This window comes from Eurosta solidaginis, chromosome 4, assembly GCF_040869045.1.
Source record: "Eurosta solidaginis isolate ZX-2024a chromosome 4, ASM4086904v1, whole genome shotgun sequence".
NCBI lineage: Eukaryota > Metazoa > Arthropoda > Insecta > Diptera > Tephritidae > Eurosta > Eurosta solidaginis.
The window spans coordinates 141,697,924-141,715,987 of record NC_090322.1 but is presented as its reverse complement, the minus strand read 5'-3'; the positions used below and the strand labels follow the sequence as shown (position 1 = coordinate 141,715,987).

Below are 18,064 nucleotides of genomic sequence, written 5' to 3'. Positions count from 1 at the left end.
AACCACGCCCACTTTTTCGATATCGAAAATTTCGAAAAACCGAAAAAGTGCGATAATTCATTACAAAAGACCGATAAAGCGACGAAACTCGGTAGATGAGTTGAACTTATGACGCAGAATAGAAAATTAGTAAAATTTTGGACAATGGGCGTGGCACCGCCCACTTTTAAAAGAAGGTAATTTAAAAATTTTGCAAGCTGTAATTTGGCAGTCGTTGAAGATATCATGATGAAATTTGGCAGGAACGTTACTCCTATTACTATATGTACGCTTAATAAAAATTAGCAAAATCGGAGAAGGACCACGCCCACTTTTAAAAAAAAAAATTTTTTAAGTAAAATTTTAACAAAAAATTTAATATCTTTTCAGTATATAAGTAAATTATGTCAACATTCAACTCCAGTAATGATATGGTGCAACAAAATACAAAAATAAAAGAAAATTTCAAAATGGGCGTGGCTCCGCCCTTTTTCATTTAATTTGTCTAGGATACTTTTAACGCCATAAGTCGAACAAAAATTAACGAATCCTTTTAAAATTTGGTAGGGACATAGCTGTGATTCTTCGCTGTGTTTCAGAGATGATGTTGTTGCTGGTGTTGATGCTGGTTCCCAAATAAACGAAGTCTTTTACTATTTCGAAATTATGGCTGCCAACAGTAGCGTGGTTGCCAAGGCGCATATGCGCTGACTCTTTGCTCGATGACAGCAGGTACTTCGTTTTGTCCTCATTCACCATCAAACCCATCTTTACCGCTTCTTTTTCCAGTTTGGAGTGAGCAGAACTACCGGCACGGGTGTTTAGGCCGATGATATCAATGTCATCAGCACGCTTTTATAGAATATTATTCCAGAGAGGTTACATTCTGCAGCTAGTATAATTTTCTCCAGCATCAAATTAAAGAAATCGCACGATACGATCATCCACTCTGGATATTTATTTCTGCTAATGATTTCTGTAACCTACTTTTGTGGTGCCTCAAGGAACGCTGAATCAGTTGCAACCGTATACACTAGTCCACTGAATAAGTTTCTGTGTTGTACTTTGGCCGATTCACAGGTTGCTTTGGCATCAACCATTCGAATAATCGGCGGTAATTTCGATAACCAGTTCGCTCTACTTCTACTGATAACTTTGGCAACGATCAACCACTGCCGGTTCCACCATTCACCATCCACCACTTAACGTTTCACAATTCATTATCGCCTAACTCCACCATTTGATTTGGACATCATCCCAGCGTGCATTGAATTCTACCGATAGTTTTGAGTATCCATCAACTGGTTTTCGCATTCCACCAGTGCTTTTACTGAACGATACTACCTACCACAAGCCTAGCGCTTAGTAATCGTCCTGATGTGAGTGTGACTAACTCAAGCAACACCAATAAATGATTCTAATTGACACTGGATTGGTGGAATGCACCTTAAAAAAAAAAACGGGGATAAAAAAATATATTATTTTCCGTATTGAAGGCTAAGGCTTCCTAACACACACACACAGGCAACAGGTCTATCTCGGTTGGAACACCCTTATAATGAATTAATGTGAGACTGGGCTTCTTTCAACATAATTCTTTAACTAAACTCGACATTTTCTCGCCAATGTTAACTTTTGTTTGCTTTGAACTCCATTTCAGTTGGATGTCAAAGGTCAACTACCATCCTTGACTACTGTACTGGTACAAGAGATCGATCGTTATAACATTAGTTTACGCATAGTACACGACAGTCTTGTTAATCTCGCCAAAGCCATTAAAGGTCTCGTCGTGATGTCGGAACAACTCGAAGAAGTATTCAAAGCTTTACTTACTAATGTAGTGCCTAATTTGTGGGCAAAGAAAAGCTTTCTCTCCATCAAACCTTTACCCAATTACATTGTCGATTTCCAACGTCGTGTGGAATTCATACAAAATTGGGCACGCATGGGTGGTCCACGTTCATATTGGATAAGCGGTTTTTACTTTCCACAATCTTTTCTCACCGGCATGTTACAAACGCATGCGCGCAAACGTGTGCTACCCATTGATTCGCTGAAAATCGATTTCAAAGTTTTTGATTTGGTCATCATACAACAGTCGATTTTTGAGCGTCGCACTAGCGGAAAAGATGTAAGCCTTCAAAAAAATATTAAATATTTGATTTATTGGGTTTGTATATTTCATTCTTTTTTTTTTTTTAATTTTCTTTTAGTATCAAAGTTTATTCGGGAGTCTACCCGAGTCGAGTGAAGCTGGCATCAATGTGCATGGCATTTTCATAGAGGCAGCTCGTTGGGACTCACGTGGCGGTGGACTCTGCGATGCGGACCATGGTGAACTGTTTAGTCGTCTACCGGTTGTCCGCTTTATACCGTGTCTTTCACTGAATCCGGGTGAACGTTATGAGGCGCCACTTTATAAAACACAAGCACGTTCTGGTGTACTGTCGACGACAGGGCATTCTACGAATTTTATATTGTCAATATTATTGGAAAGCAAGAATCCACCTGACTTTTGGATTTTGCGTGGTACAGCATTAGTTTCGGGTGTAGCGGATAATATTTCGTAAATGAATGAATTTCTTTTAACCACTTTTATACACTCTAGCACATCGAATATTACAATAAAATAAATATTTGAGTTAGATAATTACTTAAACGTTTACAATATGTATGTACAGTGAAAGAAAAAAGCTCGAGAAATTAATCGAATTACGGGTTAGGTTAGGTTGGTCGGTCAATAAAGACCTCACATATACTGAATGTGTCCATAGTGTTACCAGAATGTGTTTGCCGACCAAACCGGAAGAACCCCATTCAGGTGCCAGGACATATGTTATAGAATAAATCCGTCCTCTTGGCAACTACTAGCAGTTTTCTAAGGCCCAGCTTAATTGCTGCCTCGAGATCTGGCAACTCTACCGCCCCTAACAGGTGGAGCCTTGACCGGGCGAGCGCAGGACATGAATACAGAACATGCTCAACCGTTTCTTCCTGCAGGTCACACTTGCTATTACTGACGAGGCCTAACTTATAAGCATGTGACGCCAGAAGGCAGTGTTCAGTGAGTATGCCCATCGTGAGCTTTAAGTCCTCTCTTCAGAGATATGAGTCTACTATCGGAGGCTTGGTACATGATTACGGGTCAAATCAACCGAAATATATGTCAATTCATCGCAATTTAATTAGCTTTGTACAAATATTTACTTCTGAATTGACGGTTTCAACATTCAAATCAACCAATAAAATTCATCATATGTAGGCCATAACTCTGTTAACAATTATTACTGTCACCCTGGTGACAAAGAACATAACCTTAACAACTGCAACGGAGCTCAGTGCCTTGGGGCAGCTTGAGCGAAGACCATACGGCCAAAGTGGTAAAGCTCATCAATTATAGGACGAACAGACTACCTGATTCTGTATCTGCGCTTCGAAGAGACCCCACAATAGAGTTTAATAGTTTAGGCAAGGGTGCTCAAATGGCGGGCACGGCGATATACCTGTACACCGATGTTTCCAAAGTAGTAGAGGGAGTAGGGTCTTTGGTCTACTTTGCCGATACCGAAACAGATCCTACAAGCTGTCAGATCACTGTATCGTTTTTCAGGTAGAACTAGTAGCCGTAACTAGAGCAGTAGAAACACTGGAAACAAATAGGTTAAACTGCAGCCGTGTCAACTTTTATATTGACAGCCAAGCAGCAAATAAGGCAAAAATTTTGCATAGCACGACATTTTAAAGTAAGTAAGCAATCCCTGGAAAGAATCGGGATAGGGAAGAGCATACATCTTTATTGGGTCCCTGGGCACATTGGAATAGATGGGAATGAAAAAGCTAGTTAAAAAGCGCGCATCCATCGAAGCTTGCTCCGTGAACGTCCCAATTAGATTTGGCGAGATTTAGAGAAGGCGATAGTTGCACATGATAGACCATCCGGAAACGTGTGGACCCAAGTACGGGTCTGCAAGGTGTCGAAGATCATGTGTAGGTCTTACAACCTTGGACTAATAAAGTTACTCGTATTATTAAAAAAACAGGACTGTAGACTGATGATGGGTATTCTGAGTCGACACTTCGAATTGGAGGCGAATTGTAGGAGAAAACGATTGCCCTGCACTTACCAACCTTAGACTCCAGCTTTTAGGAGTGATACAGCTGTCAGATCTAGAAGCAGCAAGTGGCATAGATCCTAGAAAACTTCTAGTTTTCGCCTACAGGACGGAGTTATTTTATAACATAGTTCCTGGTTTTTGATAGGACAGTTATGTCAGCGACAGTTTTGAGATCCAACAGGGACAATTTGGTAGGGTTTCCAGCCCTGCTTTATCGTCTGTAAGTATATCTTAAATTGTTAGTTTTGTATTATACAATTTTCCTTCCTTTAAGTAATGTGAAACACTCAAATCAGGAATCAACTCCCTGATTAGTTAAGTACCTTGAACTTCCAGTAATACTTCAAATAAAATTCACATAGCACTTATATGATCTTGGCATTTATATCAACGTAAAATTCCATACATACAACAAGTGATGTGTAAAAAAACTCTTAATACTCAAAATTAGTCTTCCTTCATATCAATAATATCTCCAGTTGAATTGGATGACCTATTAACAGTGCCGTTAACACCATCCATGATGCGTTGTAATTGTATCTCATCATCGGGATCAATTGGCGTTACAAAAATATCGCGTACCGCACGAAACTTTCCCGCATTGAAAAGGTGCTCGTTTTCCAAACGAAAGTAATTCCAAATATAGCGCCTGAAAAAGTGGACCCATTCCGACTAAAATAATGTTCATCCTATGCAATTTACCTGAACATCTCCAAACCACTGGCTATTGTATTGCTATGGAACACTGTCAAATAGTTTTTCTGATATATATACAGTTTGAATGCCCAAAAGATGCGACAGAAAAAGTTTTCAATTATTGCAAAGTAATAGAAACTCTGGAAAGACAGAAGAATATTTCATTTAAGTGAGAGTTTGTGCGAGGGTAGCAAATTTTTTTATCGTCAAAACAATGAAAAGCATATAAGGATGGGAATGTCTTCGGCTGTGCCTATGCTACTTAATGCTTCTAGGTCTGATAGTTGATACTCCTAATACAGTCTTAGCCTTGTGAGCGCAGGCTATCACTGCTATCACAGGTAAGGTCTTATTTAACAAGAATTTGACGCCAGAAGGCAGTGTCCAGTCAGAATATCCATCATGAGCCTACAATGGTGAGAGCAACTTTGTAAATATAAGGTTGTCAGGTCTGCACATGATTTTCGACACTTTACAGCCCCGCGCTTGGGCCCATGCCTTTCCCGCTTGGTCGATCAAGTGCAACTTTTTCCTTCTCTTAGTCCAGCCATATCTAATTTGGATGTCTAAGCAGCAATTTCGAGGGATGCGCCCTTTTAAGCTAGCGCATCCGCTTTTTCGTTCCCATCCATTCGCATATGCGCTGGGACCCTACAAAGATGCAGACACATATATGTCGCGATTCTTTCCAGGGATTACTTACACTATAACATACTTTAGTATGCTGTCGTATGCGAGATTACTGCCTTAATTGCTGCTTGGCCGTCAATATAAAAGTTGACTCGGTTGCAGTTTAAGCTATTTTCTCCCAGTGATTCTACTGCTTTGGTTACGGCTACTACTTCCGCCTGAAAAACGCTACAGTGATCTGTCAGCACAGTATCTATACCACAGACCCTACTCCTTCCACTACTTTGGAACCATCGGTGTATACGCGTATCGCTTCATCAATTTGGGCACCCTTGTGAAGCGCAGATACGAAATCAGGCAGTCTGTTCGTCCACCAAACAAGGACTCTGTAGTATTTAATCGGAACCAATTGCTGTAAATACCCAATGAGAGAGAGAAGGCGAAAAACCCCACGTACACCCCAGCATTCGTAGCCTTCTTCGCGCTCTCCACGTTGAGCTTCGACGGCAACTTACTGTCTGGAATGATTCCACAATTTTTGGTACAAGGTATCACCTGCAGGGTCACCTCCCCCTTCGAGCTTAGGCACGGTCAAATTTGGGACCTTGTACCTCTAAGCAAATAAGACTATGTCCGTCCTTTCACGATGGCGGTCAATCCGACTTTAAATGTACAGGTATGTATATCCCGAAGCGCGCGATACATTAAAGAGCTGATTTTTGAGAGACACTTTCCACTTTTGATAATTGCAACGTCATCTGCGTAAGCGGTAAATTTGACGGGTCCCTCATCAAAGCGCCGGAGTAGTTGGTTGATAGCGATCTTCCACAGCAGAGGTGATAGCACCCCGCCTCTGTCCACTAATATAGTGGCCTCATACAATCGCCATTGTCAAGTAATCTTTCTGCAATTTAAAATTCAGCCGGTCCATCTGGTTTTGGCTGAATGTTTTTTAATGTATTTAAGACCATTCACGGTCACCCATAGATATTGTTGAAAGCCTCGGCAATGCCTAAGAAGACTTAGGGGCAGACTTTTGCTACCCTGTCTAATAATGCACATACATATATCAGCCTCTAAAAGGCTTGGAGTAGAAATAATATTAAGCTAATTGATGTGTAGTCTTTGGGATACATGTGACTGATATTCCCCGTCTTTGGTAGGAAAACGACACTAGCAGTTCTGCAAGAGTTGGGTATATGATTCAGTCATATGCACGAGTCGAATATTGTACTAAGCCAATCCACGGTCGCTCTACTGGGGATTTGTTTCATGGCAATGAATATAATAACTGAACTCGGTGATTTAAACTTAGAACAAGCTTTCACTGCTTCACTATTCGATCTTGGTATCGGTCACCAAGCCCGTCACTGCCCAATCAGTGATCGAAATATAGGTGTTGTCTGCTGGCTCTTATTGGATTCCTCCAATTCTTCTATGGTGGCAACTTCTTTGGGTAGTCTTAGTTTAGTTTCTAAAGCTGATATACTCATGGTCTGGGAAGGATGCCCAATCAGGAACCTTCCAATCATACTTGATATATCACGTTCAGAGCTCAATCTAATATGAAGAACTTTGCTGGATGTTGGATCAGCCTGTGTAGGGGTACTTCCTGTTGGCTATCTGCAAATCGCTTTACCGGATGTAACAAAATAGAGATTCGCCTCTATCATTTGTACTGTATCCTTCCCATGCATTGTAATGCGCATTTGCGTCTGCGCCTTTAACCAAAGGTTGATGTAACTGGTTAGTTTTTAATATAAAAAACCTTCTTATTTTAAGAGGGTAAAAAACATCCGTTTTTATACTTCAAAGCAAACTGAGTTCTTTCTATTTATCCAAAAAACTTGCGTAGTGCATTGCATCAAAATTGTAACTGTTTGCTTCTTGAGACATTGAGCTCGAAACCTTCGGAGAGTTTCTTTATCGTAACAAGAAGGTTGAGGAATTCCAGTGCATAGAGAGGGTTTCGTGGGAACATGTTAACCTTAAAATATTTCTATAGAACCCCATCGCCGGAAGCAAAGGAAAATTGAGTCACCCGCTGCATTGAGAAGGTGTCAGTTGTGCACTATATTGCACTCGCCAAGCACACTAAGGACCACTTGCAGAACGACAAGTTATCTTTTTAGCTCAAAGCTAAACTGACAGATATAATTTACAATTTTTTTAAATTAACTCTGAGCTAAAAAAATAACTGCAAGTGGGCCTAAGAAGTTTAAGAAGAATACTTACCGCCGGATACAGTAACTCATCTCTGAGGAAAATGTTTTCTCCGGAAAACTTTTGGAAAACACCAAAATCCATTATCATATCCCAAGTAATGCAATAAACAGACTGTATAACATTCGAGATAATAAAAAACCACGCAAACGGATTGTCAAAGAAATATTCATATGAGTCTGCAAATAAATAAGAGATCCCATAAGAGGTAGTAGGGTTTGGAGTAAATAACATTTGTGTACTTACAACGGGTACTAGCCATTAAAAAGCCAAAAAGTGATACAAGAAATGACATCGAATACTTGCCAGCATTGACAATAAATGGAAAAACTTGACGCGTGTCACGATAGCGTCTCAAACATTGAGCAAAACGAAACCAAGCGGGTAATATAAGCACCAGTGGAAATAAAATCTTATTACGACCTACACATGCATGTGGTTCAATTGCATCGTCCATATCCATATTGGTGCAATAGAAACAAATTGTGTACGCATAATCCACCATACAATAGCAGAGTGAGTTGAGTTGATCGCCAAGCCAAAAGTCAGCGAAGCCGACATGAAAAAATGGCGCACCCATCACACGACCCTGTCAAATATAAAAATACTAAACAAACAGATGTGTAGCTTGGTGGAAGCCGATTAAGCAGAACGAGCGCGCCTCGAGTTCACAGCGAACTTGGTTGCCATGATAAGATTATAGCGGCGATACTTTGCGAAGTTGGTTAGGCTAATACGAATTTCCAGGCATGACACCAATTATTAGCGATCGGATCGTTCGTGAATTGTCAACGAGTATTTAACTAATTTGCAATTCGAATATTTTTGCTTTCTCGCTGACCAATATTCTCGTTCAAACAAAAAAGTACATATCCACTGCTGAGTGGAATACCACCTCATCTCGCCGCCGTTTCGAAAACGCCCTATTTCAGAAAACTTTTGAATTACGCCTTATTTCAGAATTTATTTTCAAGAACGCGCCAGCTTTTGTCGAAATGTACGGAGATAGTGCGATTTTGACCAATTCTGTAAAAGAGAGTTATCCAAACGTTTTCTGAGATACATAGGTCGTTTTCCAAATGGTAGCCAAGATAGGGTGATATTCCACTCAACAGTCGATATAAGAGCCCAAGTAAAAAATAAAAGAACGAAGGAAAACGGCCGTTTTCGGAAATAGATTTTCTCGGGCTTTCCTCGAGCTCGTCACTAATCTGGAGAATTCCATTCAATGAAATAAGTTTCCACAAACCCAAACCCGTATTTCTGGGATTTTAGTTATTTGGCGATTGCAGTTTTTGGCCCTTTCAGTTCCAAGGTGGTTTATGATTTTGGGTGATTGGCGAATATGCCTTATAGCTTATAACTTAAGCCTTTTGGCAATTCGAATAGTCTCATTTTAAGCTATAGCTGGCAATGAAGAGACACCGAATCTGACTGAAATGCCGCGCTGAAACTGCTGTTCTTCGGCTCTCGCCAGGAAATAGGGCCTCTACAACAATAAAAACTAAGTGAAGCCGGTCATGCGTTGGACCTAATTTCTGCACGCTCGATGATTTCAGAAGCTCAATGATATCGAGGATAAGATCGAGAATAGATGTAGGGAGGGATAATCATGGCAGGTGACTTTGACTCAAGAGGCATTGAGTAGAAAATTTGAAAGATTAACCGAGAATGACGGGTACTGGATATGGCGGATAGGCTACTGAAAGCATCTGCGGAGTCCAGAGAGGGTAAGAGTAGAAAATGCTTGTAGACTTTACACTCAGTGATCAATCATACCTCTTCTTCCTAGTGAAGCCACAAAAAGCGAAGGTCATTAGAATCACTCGCGTTGAAACTAAACAGTGAGCCCTAATTGCTGCCCTTGATATATAGCCGCTAAGCAATCTCGCCTCATCCCGCCTCGTTAAGCCGTATTATTAATTAACACTGCAAAATGTTAGTTAGCTGGTGGCCAGAAGAAGTAACCGAGACAGGACAAAACTGTTCCCGCTTAAAACGAGTAAATACAAGGGCTAGAAGCTTGAAACAAGTTATTGTCGAAGCAGAGTCATATAAGAAGAAGAAACGCAATTTAAGGTCGCAATTATGAACAGCAAGAAGCAGAGATGGGAGGAGCTTCAAGAAGATATCAACAGGGACTTTGTGGCTGATATAGCCATAATGGATAACAGTGTTCACGCACTTTTCTCTACACTGTAAATAAGGGATGATCGTGAAAGCCCGGCCAGTACGCTTGAAAAACCTCCGCCACCACAATAGAGCTACAACTTGCATCAAGAAGCTTGAAAAACAGTAACGACCGACGGAATACCGACAGAAGCCATTAAGGAAATAGCGAGAAGTGTCCAGAGATCATGCTGAATGAACTATAGAGAATGTCTAAGGGTCGAATGGCTTCAGGAATGGCTCAAGAACTTTGGGCATTCCTTACTAGCGTAGAACTAGCACAGCAAGGTAATACCAAATCCAACGAGTTGTTCCCCATACAGCCTTGGACGTAAGAAACGTTTTTAACAGCGCGACATGGGCAAACTTGACGACCACGTTAAAGTTGTCCAAATCCTATGTGATGCCATCTTTATACATAAAAGATTCGAAGTATCGCGGTCTCTGAAAATCACACGCAGAGCATGTATCTATTTTCAATGCTGCCGCATGGAAAATCAATTATGATGAAATTTTCTTGAAATGTCCGATGGTTAAATATTAGACCGAAGTTCTCCTCCAATTTGAGTTGTGCTACTTTCTTCTTTTTTGAGAAGCTTTCCATGGCACAAATACAGTCGGAGTGTTTGCCATATAACTTTTTTTCCTTAACCCAGGACGTTTTGTGTGGTCCTGACTAAAAATCACATACCGGTAGAAGTTCGCTTTTAAATTTTCTCTGGTAATATAACCTATAAAAAGGTAGTCAACTATTTAGGTGTTAGGTTAGACTCCCGATTAACATACTCCCGTCGAAGTGATCACCAGAACAATCCCCATCGACCTATGACAGCTGGACAGGAAACGGTTATGAAAAGCAAAAAAACAGACGGATCGGGAGTGCCTGCGAGAACGATGCTGAACACACCCTCAAATGGTCGCGATGGAACCAGAACCGACAAATGCTCCAGCAAAGAGTCGGTCAAATGTTACAGCGAAAATGCTGAGCAGGGACAACATATGGCTCTTAAAAAATGAGAAGAGTGAAAGCCCTTCTTAAGTACTGCAAACGCGGTTCCGGGGTGGGCGACGTTTCCACAAGGACAAACAAATGCACTGTGGTGGCAGCAATTACGGTGAATTTATCAAAAAAAAGTTGGCAAATAGAATTTGTTTGTTTTTAAAAGAATTGCGGGACAAATATAAAAGTAGAGGCATTTCTTTCAAACCAAAAGGGATACATAAGTGGAGTCAAATAAAAAAAATATTTCACGAAAATTTAGTTACCCGGGCATAGAACTCGACGCGATATCATTCTCGTACTTAATGGGCAGCCCCAAAATAGGCATGTAAGTATACTTACGGAAACTTTTAGAAACCACTTCCGTGCACTATAATTGAAAACAGGAAACGGATTGACTAAGAAACCCACCATTAAGATTAAGAGCGCCAAAGGAAAGGTATAACGTGGTAAATTCAAATAAGGTGAATGGATGAAAGCCAACATAGCAATCGTAACGACTACTAATAACGCCGCAGCCATCTCCATAACATGCGCAGAGGTCAAATATTGACGAGGATCCAATTCAAAAATTAGTACATGATTAACACCCGCTTTGCGCCAGCCGTGAATATTAAAACTGATGAGCGCAAGATAAAATACCATAGAGAAGGGAGCACGAAAAAGGCGGATGCAAGCTTCCAAATTATTTCCGCTTAGTTTGGTCATGTAGACTGTAAATATGAAATAAATATGGCATATGTTCGATGTTTAATGCTGAATATGTATCCAAAGTACTTACGCGATAGGCCAAGTGCGGTAAGTAGCACCACTAAAGCACCTAAATAAACGCCCACACGAAACGAAGTCCATGGATGATGTATTTCTTCAAATGGCGGCACGCGTAAACGTTTCATAGCACGCGGACGATCGCCACCCTCCAAATTATTTGTTACTAAATCTTCAGTTTGATATATCAAATTCAATATCTCACGATTGGTATAGAATAGAGCGGTGTCCACATTAGATTCGAACCATTCTTTGCCTTTCGAATTACGCAGTAGCTGAAAGAAAATTAAGTCCGTTCGCCTCTGTTACAAGCCGCAAGATAAAACACATTATATTTCTGATTGTCCGTGCTCACCTTATCGCGCTTCTTCAAAATTTTTCTAAAACCTGTATGATTAAGAGATTGATAATTCTGCAATAAAACCATACTTAGGTACAATTCGCTAAATGCAAAACGAAAATCCTTGGTTCTGCGTCTCGGTAGTATTGCGGCAAAATTGAAAACCGACATGCGACCCCGTTGCTCAGCATCGTCTATGGACTTTTTTAGTTCTGCTTTCAACGCCACATATTTGCGTTTAGCCTCTGCTAGTTTCTCGGCATAAAATGTATTCACCTTCTGTAGCTCCATGTCACAGCGTTCAAAGAACTTATCGTCGAAGACCGCGTAATATGACTGAATGGCGCGCAAATCTGATTGATCTGTTGGTACATTATCGGCAGCCGTCATGAGCATATCTTTCAGTTGCTGAAGGTTTAAAAAAGCTTTTGTCGTATACGGAACCTTATAGAGTTTACCTCTGTGCATCTGTGGATTGCTAACTTACCTCATAGTTAATGTATTGGCTTCGCCATTCCGGTGTTAAAAAAGTTGAAAGCTTCTCAGAAAATCTCATTTTTGTTAGATAATAAAAGAAATTGGCGATTTCCTCCAGTTCTACTATGTAGAAATATTTTAGTGAAAAAGGGGTGGTTTAGAATTAGATTCATCACACCCAGAAAGTCAAAAGGAGGTTGACGGATATGATTGAATGTATACTACAAATAAAGAAGGTTTTCACGACGTCAAAGAGTCTTTGAAGTTTGAAAACAAAGAAGATGATTTTACGAGGCACTACATGTTGTTGTTGTTTTTGTAGCGATAAGCACACTCCCCGAAGGCCTTGGGGAGTGTTATCGATGTTGATGGTACTTTGGCGGATACAGATGCGGTAGGTTCCGGTATCAAGCACCATAAAGGTACTAGCCCGACCATCTCGGAAACGATTTGGTATGACCACATGAAACCTTCTAGGCCATCCCGTCCTGCCACCTCCTACATCCATCAGGAGTTCGGGGTCGCCAGAGCCTCGGCTGTTAATTAAACAGGATTCGTCAAGAGTATGTGAGGTTGACAATTGGGTTGGAGAGGCTATATATTGCACTGGCAACCCTTTAGAGGGTTGCGCTACACAACCCCTTGAATCAATTTGGTATTTTAGTCGCCTCTTACGACAGGCATACCTGCCCCTAACCCGCTGGTGCCAGGCACTTCATGCACCTTGTCGCTGGTGCGAGGGCTTTGCGGAGCTCTATAGCGCTAGAGTATGTGTAGCAAGCGATTCCAAACAGAGAAGAAGTACGGTAAAGGTAGCGAAGCAGACAAAGTAGCGGCGCTAGCGAGCTATCGTAGACCTTGTCGACTGGGACCGGTGCCGTATTGTTATTTGCTGACAAAAATTTTGCGATACCAAAGCCTCGATACTGCAACAGTTTTCAGTGTTCAATCGATAGTATGCTTTTAAAATTTATAAATACCTAGTGGAAGGCCGAGGGAAACAATTACCTCGAAAGGAAAATGGTAGTATGTCTTCAAAGAGAAAAGAAAAGAAAGTGAAGTTATTAATAAGCCTAAAAGCGGCAACATTGAGGCTCCGTATTTTCCCGATAGGATGAGTGACACTTCCTCACTGTGGCGCTAATTAATCATAGTTATCTGTTTGGTGTCATGATAGGATGGTGCGGTAAGAATCGAAAAAACTCCTACATGCTTGGATTCAGGGCAGTGGTAAAATTTGTTAAATCAATATATGAGAAGCAGGAATAATGTGACCTTGAATTGTCTAAAGGAACCTCTGAATGCTCATGGTTTCAAATGCTGGGTAGAATACGTATAGTCACTTTACTAAAGTTCAAGGTATGGATCAGATGTGTGGTGGCGTCGAAGAATCTGAACATAATCACATAAAATTGGAAAGTCCTTCGAATATTAGGGTGGTGAGCACTACATTCTCCAAATAACTAAGCAAACGAAGCAAATATTGTACGCGGATCGTGAGAAAATTTCCTGAAGTATTGCTAGTATTTATCAGCACCTCAGGAAGAGAAGTCCTAGGACTAAAACAGCCATAACATAAAATGGTCTTAAATCTTAAATCAAACCTGAAAAAGACGAGGCGTATCAACGAATGTGTTGGAGTACTTGAACACAGTGAAATTCTCTTTACTGTTTTGCTAACAAAGGTGGGAAAGATCAGGCATATGTAGCTGAAGGACCATGGCCCACTATACTGATATCTCTATAGTTTTAGAACATCGATAGGTGTATCATTAAACCATGCTTTTAAACTGGTAGTTAGGTACCTCGCACTGCTGCATGCTAAGCTGCAGGAACATTCCTTCGCAATGTAGTCTATAGGAACGCATGATATCAGTTCAAATCGGCAAGCCGCAGGGCGGGATGCTGGTCGGCTGTGGATATTAGTCATAGACCCATGCTGATGGCGTTTCAGCAATTGTTAGTTTTTTGATAGATTAAATGCTTGGGAACGTACATGCACGTACATCTGAGATCGGGTTGACCGCTAAGACAGATCTAGTTGTTTGCTAGTAAATATAAGTTTGGTAAGCTTGAGGTAAGCTAGACCGTAGTAGATCTGGAAATCCTACTATACAGGAAATTGGTATGGGCACTACCACTGAAGTGGAAGTTGTAGAAAGTCGCCGTGGATATGTGTGCTTGATGCACGTGATCTGAGTGATCGCACAGCCACACAAAAATGTACTTATGTAAAATAAGTAAGGAAGGCTAAGTTCGGGTGTAACCGAACACTACGTACTCAGCTGCGAGCTTAGCTGCTTTGGTATCGTAGGTTTCGTAGATGGTTTATAAGTGGTTTTTAATTCCATATCACATACGTTTGGGAAATATCGACCAAATTGTAGACCAAGGGTGACGTCTTTTGGAACGATATTCCTGCATCCTTTGTCAAATAATTTTCCCTTATTATATAGGAAAATGATCCTAGGGTAACCCTGGAATGTGTTTGTATGACGTGGGTATCAAATGAAAGGTATTAAAGAGTATTTTAAAAGGGAGTGGGCCTGAGTTCTATAGGTGGACACCTTTTCGAGACATCGCCATAAAAGTGGACCAGGGGTGACTCTATAATGTGTTCATACGATATGAGCATCAAATTAAAGGTATTAAAAGAGTGTTTTAAAAGGGAGTGGCCTTTAGTTGTATATGTGAAGGCGTTTTCGAGATATCGACCAAAATGTGGACCAGGGTGACCCAGAATATCATCTGCCGTGTACCGCTAATTTGTTTATATATGTAATACCACGAACATTATTCCTGCCATGATTCCAAGGGCTTTTGAACTCTTTCATTTTCTTCTACTTAATATGGTAGGTGTCACACCCATTTTACAACGTTTTTTCTAAAGTTGTATTTTGCGTCAAAAAACCAATCCAATCACCATGTTTCATCCCTTTTTTCGTATTTGGTATATAATTATGGCATTTTTTGAAATTTTCGACATGGAAAAAGTGGTCGTGGCCATAGTCGGATTTCGCCCATTTTTAGTACCAAGATAAAGTGAGTTCAGATAAGTGCGTGAACTAAGTTTAGTAAAGATATATCGACTTTTGCCCAAGTTATCGTGTTAACGGCCGAGCGGAAGGACAGACGGTGGACTGTGTATAAAAACTAGGCGTGGCTTTAACCGATTTCGCACATTTTCACAGAAAACAGTTATCGTCATAGAAGCTATGCCCTTACCAAATTTCACAAGGATGTATAAATTTTTGTTCGACCTATGGCATTAAAAGTATTCTAGACAAATTAAATTAAAAAGGGCGGAGCCACGACCATTTTGAATTTTTATTTTATTTTTGTATTTTGTTGCACCATATCATTACTGGAGTTGAATGTTGACATAACTTACTTATATACTGTAAAGATATTCAATTGGCGTAAAATTTTTTTATTTTTTTTTAAGTGGGCGTATTCGTCATCCGATTTTGCTTATTTTTATTAACACATATAGTAATAGGAGCAATGTTTCTGCCAATTTCATCATGATATCTTCAACGACTGCCAAATTACAGCTTGCAACACTTTTAAAGTACCTTACTAATTTTCTATTCTGCGTCAAATGGTCAACCCACCTACCAAATTTCATCGCCTTATCCGTCTTTGGTAATGAATTATCGCACTTTTTCGGTTTTTCGAAATTTTCGATATCGAAAAAGTGGGCGTGGTTATAGTTCGATTTCGTTCATTTTAAATAGCGATCTGAGATGAGTCCCAGGAACTTACATACCAAATTTCATTAAGATACCTCAAAATTTACTCAAGTTATCGGACGGACGGACATGGCTAAATGAATTTATTTTTTCCCCTAGATCATTTTGATATATAGAAGTCTATATCTATCTCGATTAGTTTATGCCGTTACGGGGTACCGTTATGCGAACAAACTTAAGCGCCAAATACACGACACGAACATTTCCGCGAACATTCACGTTATGTCATGTTTCTGCGACCTTTTCTGTCGTGTATGGTGGTGTTTGCCAGTTCGCGGAAATGTTCGCCAAAAATCAAAATACTTTAATTTTTGGCGAACATTTGCGCGAACTGTCCGTGCGTGTATGGTGAAATAGCTCATAATCGTAGTAATTTCTGAACGGAACAGACGTGCGCGGAAAGTAAAATGGACAATAAAAAATTTCTGAGTGAATTTATTGAAATGTATAAATTTTTTTTACGCTTAATTGCCACAGCGGGCAATATTGCTGCAGCACAATTGTTGTCCGTATTCATCGCTGTCTGAAAGAGAACTAATGTTCGGCCAAAGCTGCGAACATGATTGCGGAATGTTCGCGGAAATGTTCGTGTCGTGTATTTGACGCTTTAGTGAGCTCTGCTCAGCTGAGCATAAAAGCTAAACGGGGTATCAATATTATCAATAATAGAAAGGTGCACTGAGGGAAGCTTACTTGTATTACAGCCAAGTTAATATAAATATTGCCGGTCAGGCGACCATTAAGACGATAATGTCTGAATGAATGAATGAAGAGGTAGGGTCACGGATGTACTAAAATTTTAAGGTGAAAAAAATGGGAGCTAGCTTCTATGGGTGGAACTTCAATAGAAATCGATACTACTGGTATGCTACAAAACTTTTTTCAGTCAAAAAGTCATGCACCAGAAGTATGGGGGAGAGAGAGAATGTCTACGAAGAGGCAGCTTCACGTTCCTTGCAGTCTATCACAATTACTTCTAAGCTAGTGGATGAACATATTTGCGTCTTCAATAATCTGGGAGCCAAGAGGGAGACCAGAGCCCTTCCGTGGACTCACAAAGGTACACACCAGGAAAACCATAAGTAACTGGGAAACATAGTCGTTCCGACAACAGTGGATTGAATGCCAAGGGGAAAGACAGGCCAAAATTTGTTTATACCCTCAGAAACGAGAGTATCAGCCAAACCCATTGGTCTAAGCTGAGAGGACCTACGAACTTTCACTGCGTACTATACGAGACACTGTAGCCTACGGTAGCACCTAAGTAAGTTAAATATTTCGGATACACAAATCTGTCTGTTTTGTGAGAGGGATTGAAATACGCCACTCTGGCTACGCAGACACTCTCCCATCTAGGTAACGTGACTCCTGACACCCTCGTGATATAGAGTCAAAGGTTTGCAGAGGTACGTACTTCAATGTATTCATTAAATAATCCGCTGAAAGGTCAAACACTATAGATCTAAATGAAGGTTGCATAGAGGCCTAAGAATAATAATAACATTGGGACCACTTTCTTAGTTTTGTGTGGAGCGTCTTATGATTGAAAACTATGTGGATGTGACTATAATTTCTGCTTGAAATGCAGTAATATTAAAAGAAATGAAAAAAAGATAATAGAAGAAAATATGAACATAAAATGATTCTGTATTGTATATGCATTATCGGATACCAATACAAAATTTGTTGAAATTAAACATTTGATTAATAAATGTGAAGAAACAAAAATGAAAGCCTTTGATATTAAACGGATAGTCGAGCAGATATTTTGTAATAAATTCTCCCAGATTAAAAGTAGCATTATTACGGACTTCAACTCCCTTTTAGAGCATAACATAGAAGTAAAATTGATTGCAATGAAGAATGAGATAGTAAAAGATTTATCCAAAGAACTAAAAAAGAGCAAAGAATTGCT

General features: G+C 40.2%; 2 protein-coding genes across 2 annotated transcripts in view; one reads left to right on the top strand and one right to left on the bottom strand.

The window, feature by feature from the left end:
- The window catches only part of Dhc16F (Dynein heavy chain at 16F), a 77,534-nt gene extending 74,985 nt beyond the window's left edge, over positions 1-2,549 (top strand). Inside the window, exons 38-39 of the mRNA XM_067779606.1 lie at positions 1,640-2,110; positions 2,193-2,549. Coding sequence (XP_067635707.1) covers positions 1,640-2,110; positions 2,193-2,549 — 828 coding nt within the window. The remainder of the gene's footprint in view (positions 1-1,639; positions 2,111-2,192) is intronic.
- A 1,992-nt stretch (positions 2,550-4,541) lies between these two features.
- LOC137248220 (solute carrier family 53 member 1-like) lies at positions 4,542-12,476 on the bottom strand. Its single transcript, XM_067779097.1, has 8 exons — positions 12,408-12,476; positions 11,936-12,328; positions 11,594-11,855; positions 11,155-11,525; positions 7,890-8,232; positions 7,656-7,822; positions 4,797-4,930; positions 4,542-4,743 (listed from the first exon to the last, which is right to left on the bottom strand). Exons 1-8 carry the CDS (start codon positions 12,474-12,476, stop codon positions 4,542-4,544), a joined length of 1,941 nt encoding a protein of 646 aa, XP_067635198.1.
- Positions 12,477-18,064: the final 5,588 nt, after the last annotated feature.

Bases quoted from the DNA above. Each gene is read 5' to 3' on its own strand.
- LOC137248220 (XM_067779097.1), bottom strand. From the start codon at position 12,476: ATGAGATTTTCTGAGAAGCTTTCAACTTTTTTAACACCGGAATGGCGA. The intron at 7,823-7,889 runs GTAAGTACACAA...ATTTATTTGCAG, and splicing joins TTTAATGGCTAGTACCCGTT to ACTCATATGAATATTTCTTT. The intron at 4,931-7,655 runs GTAAGTATTCTT...CTGTCTTTCCAG, and splicing joins ATGAGTTACTGTATCCGGCG to AGTTTCTATTACTTTGCAAT.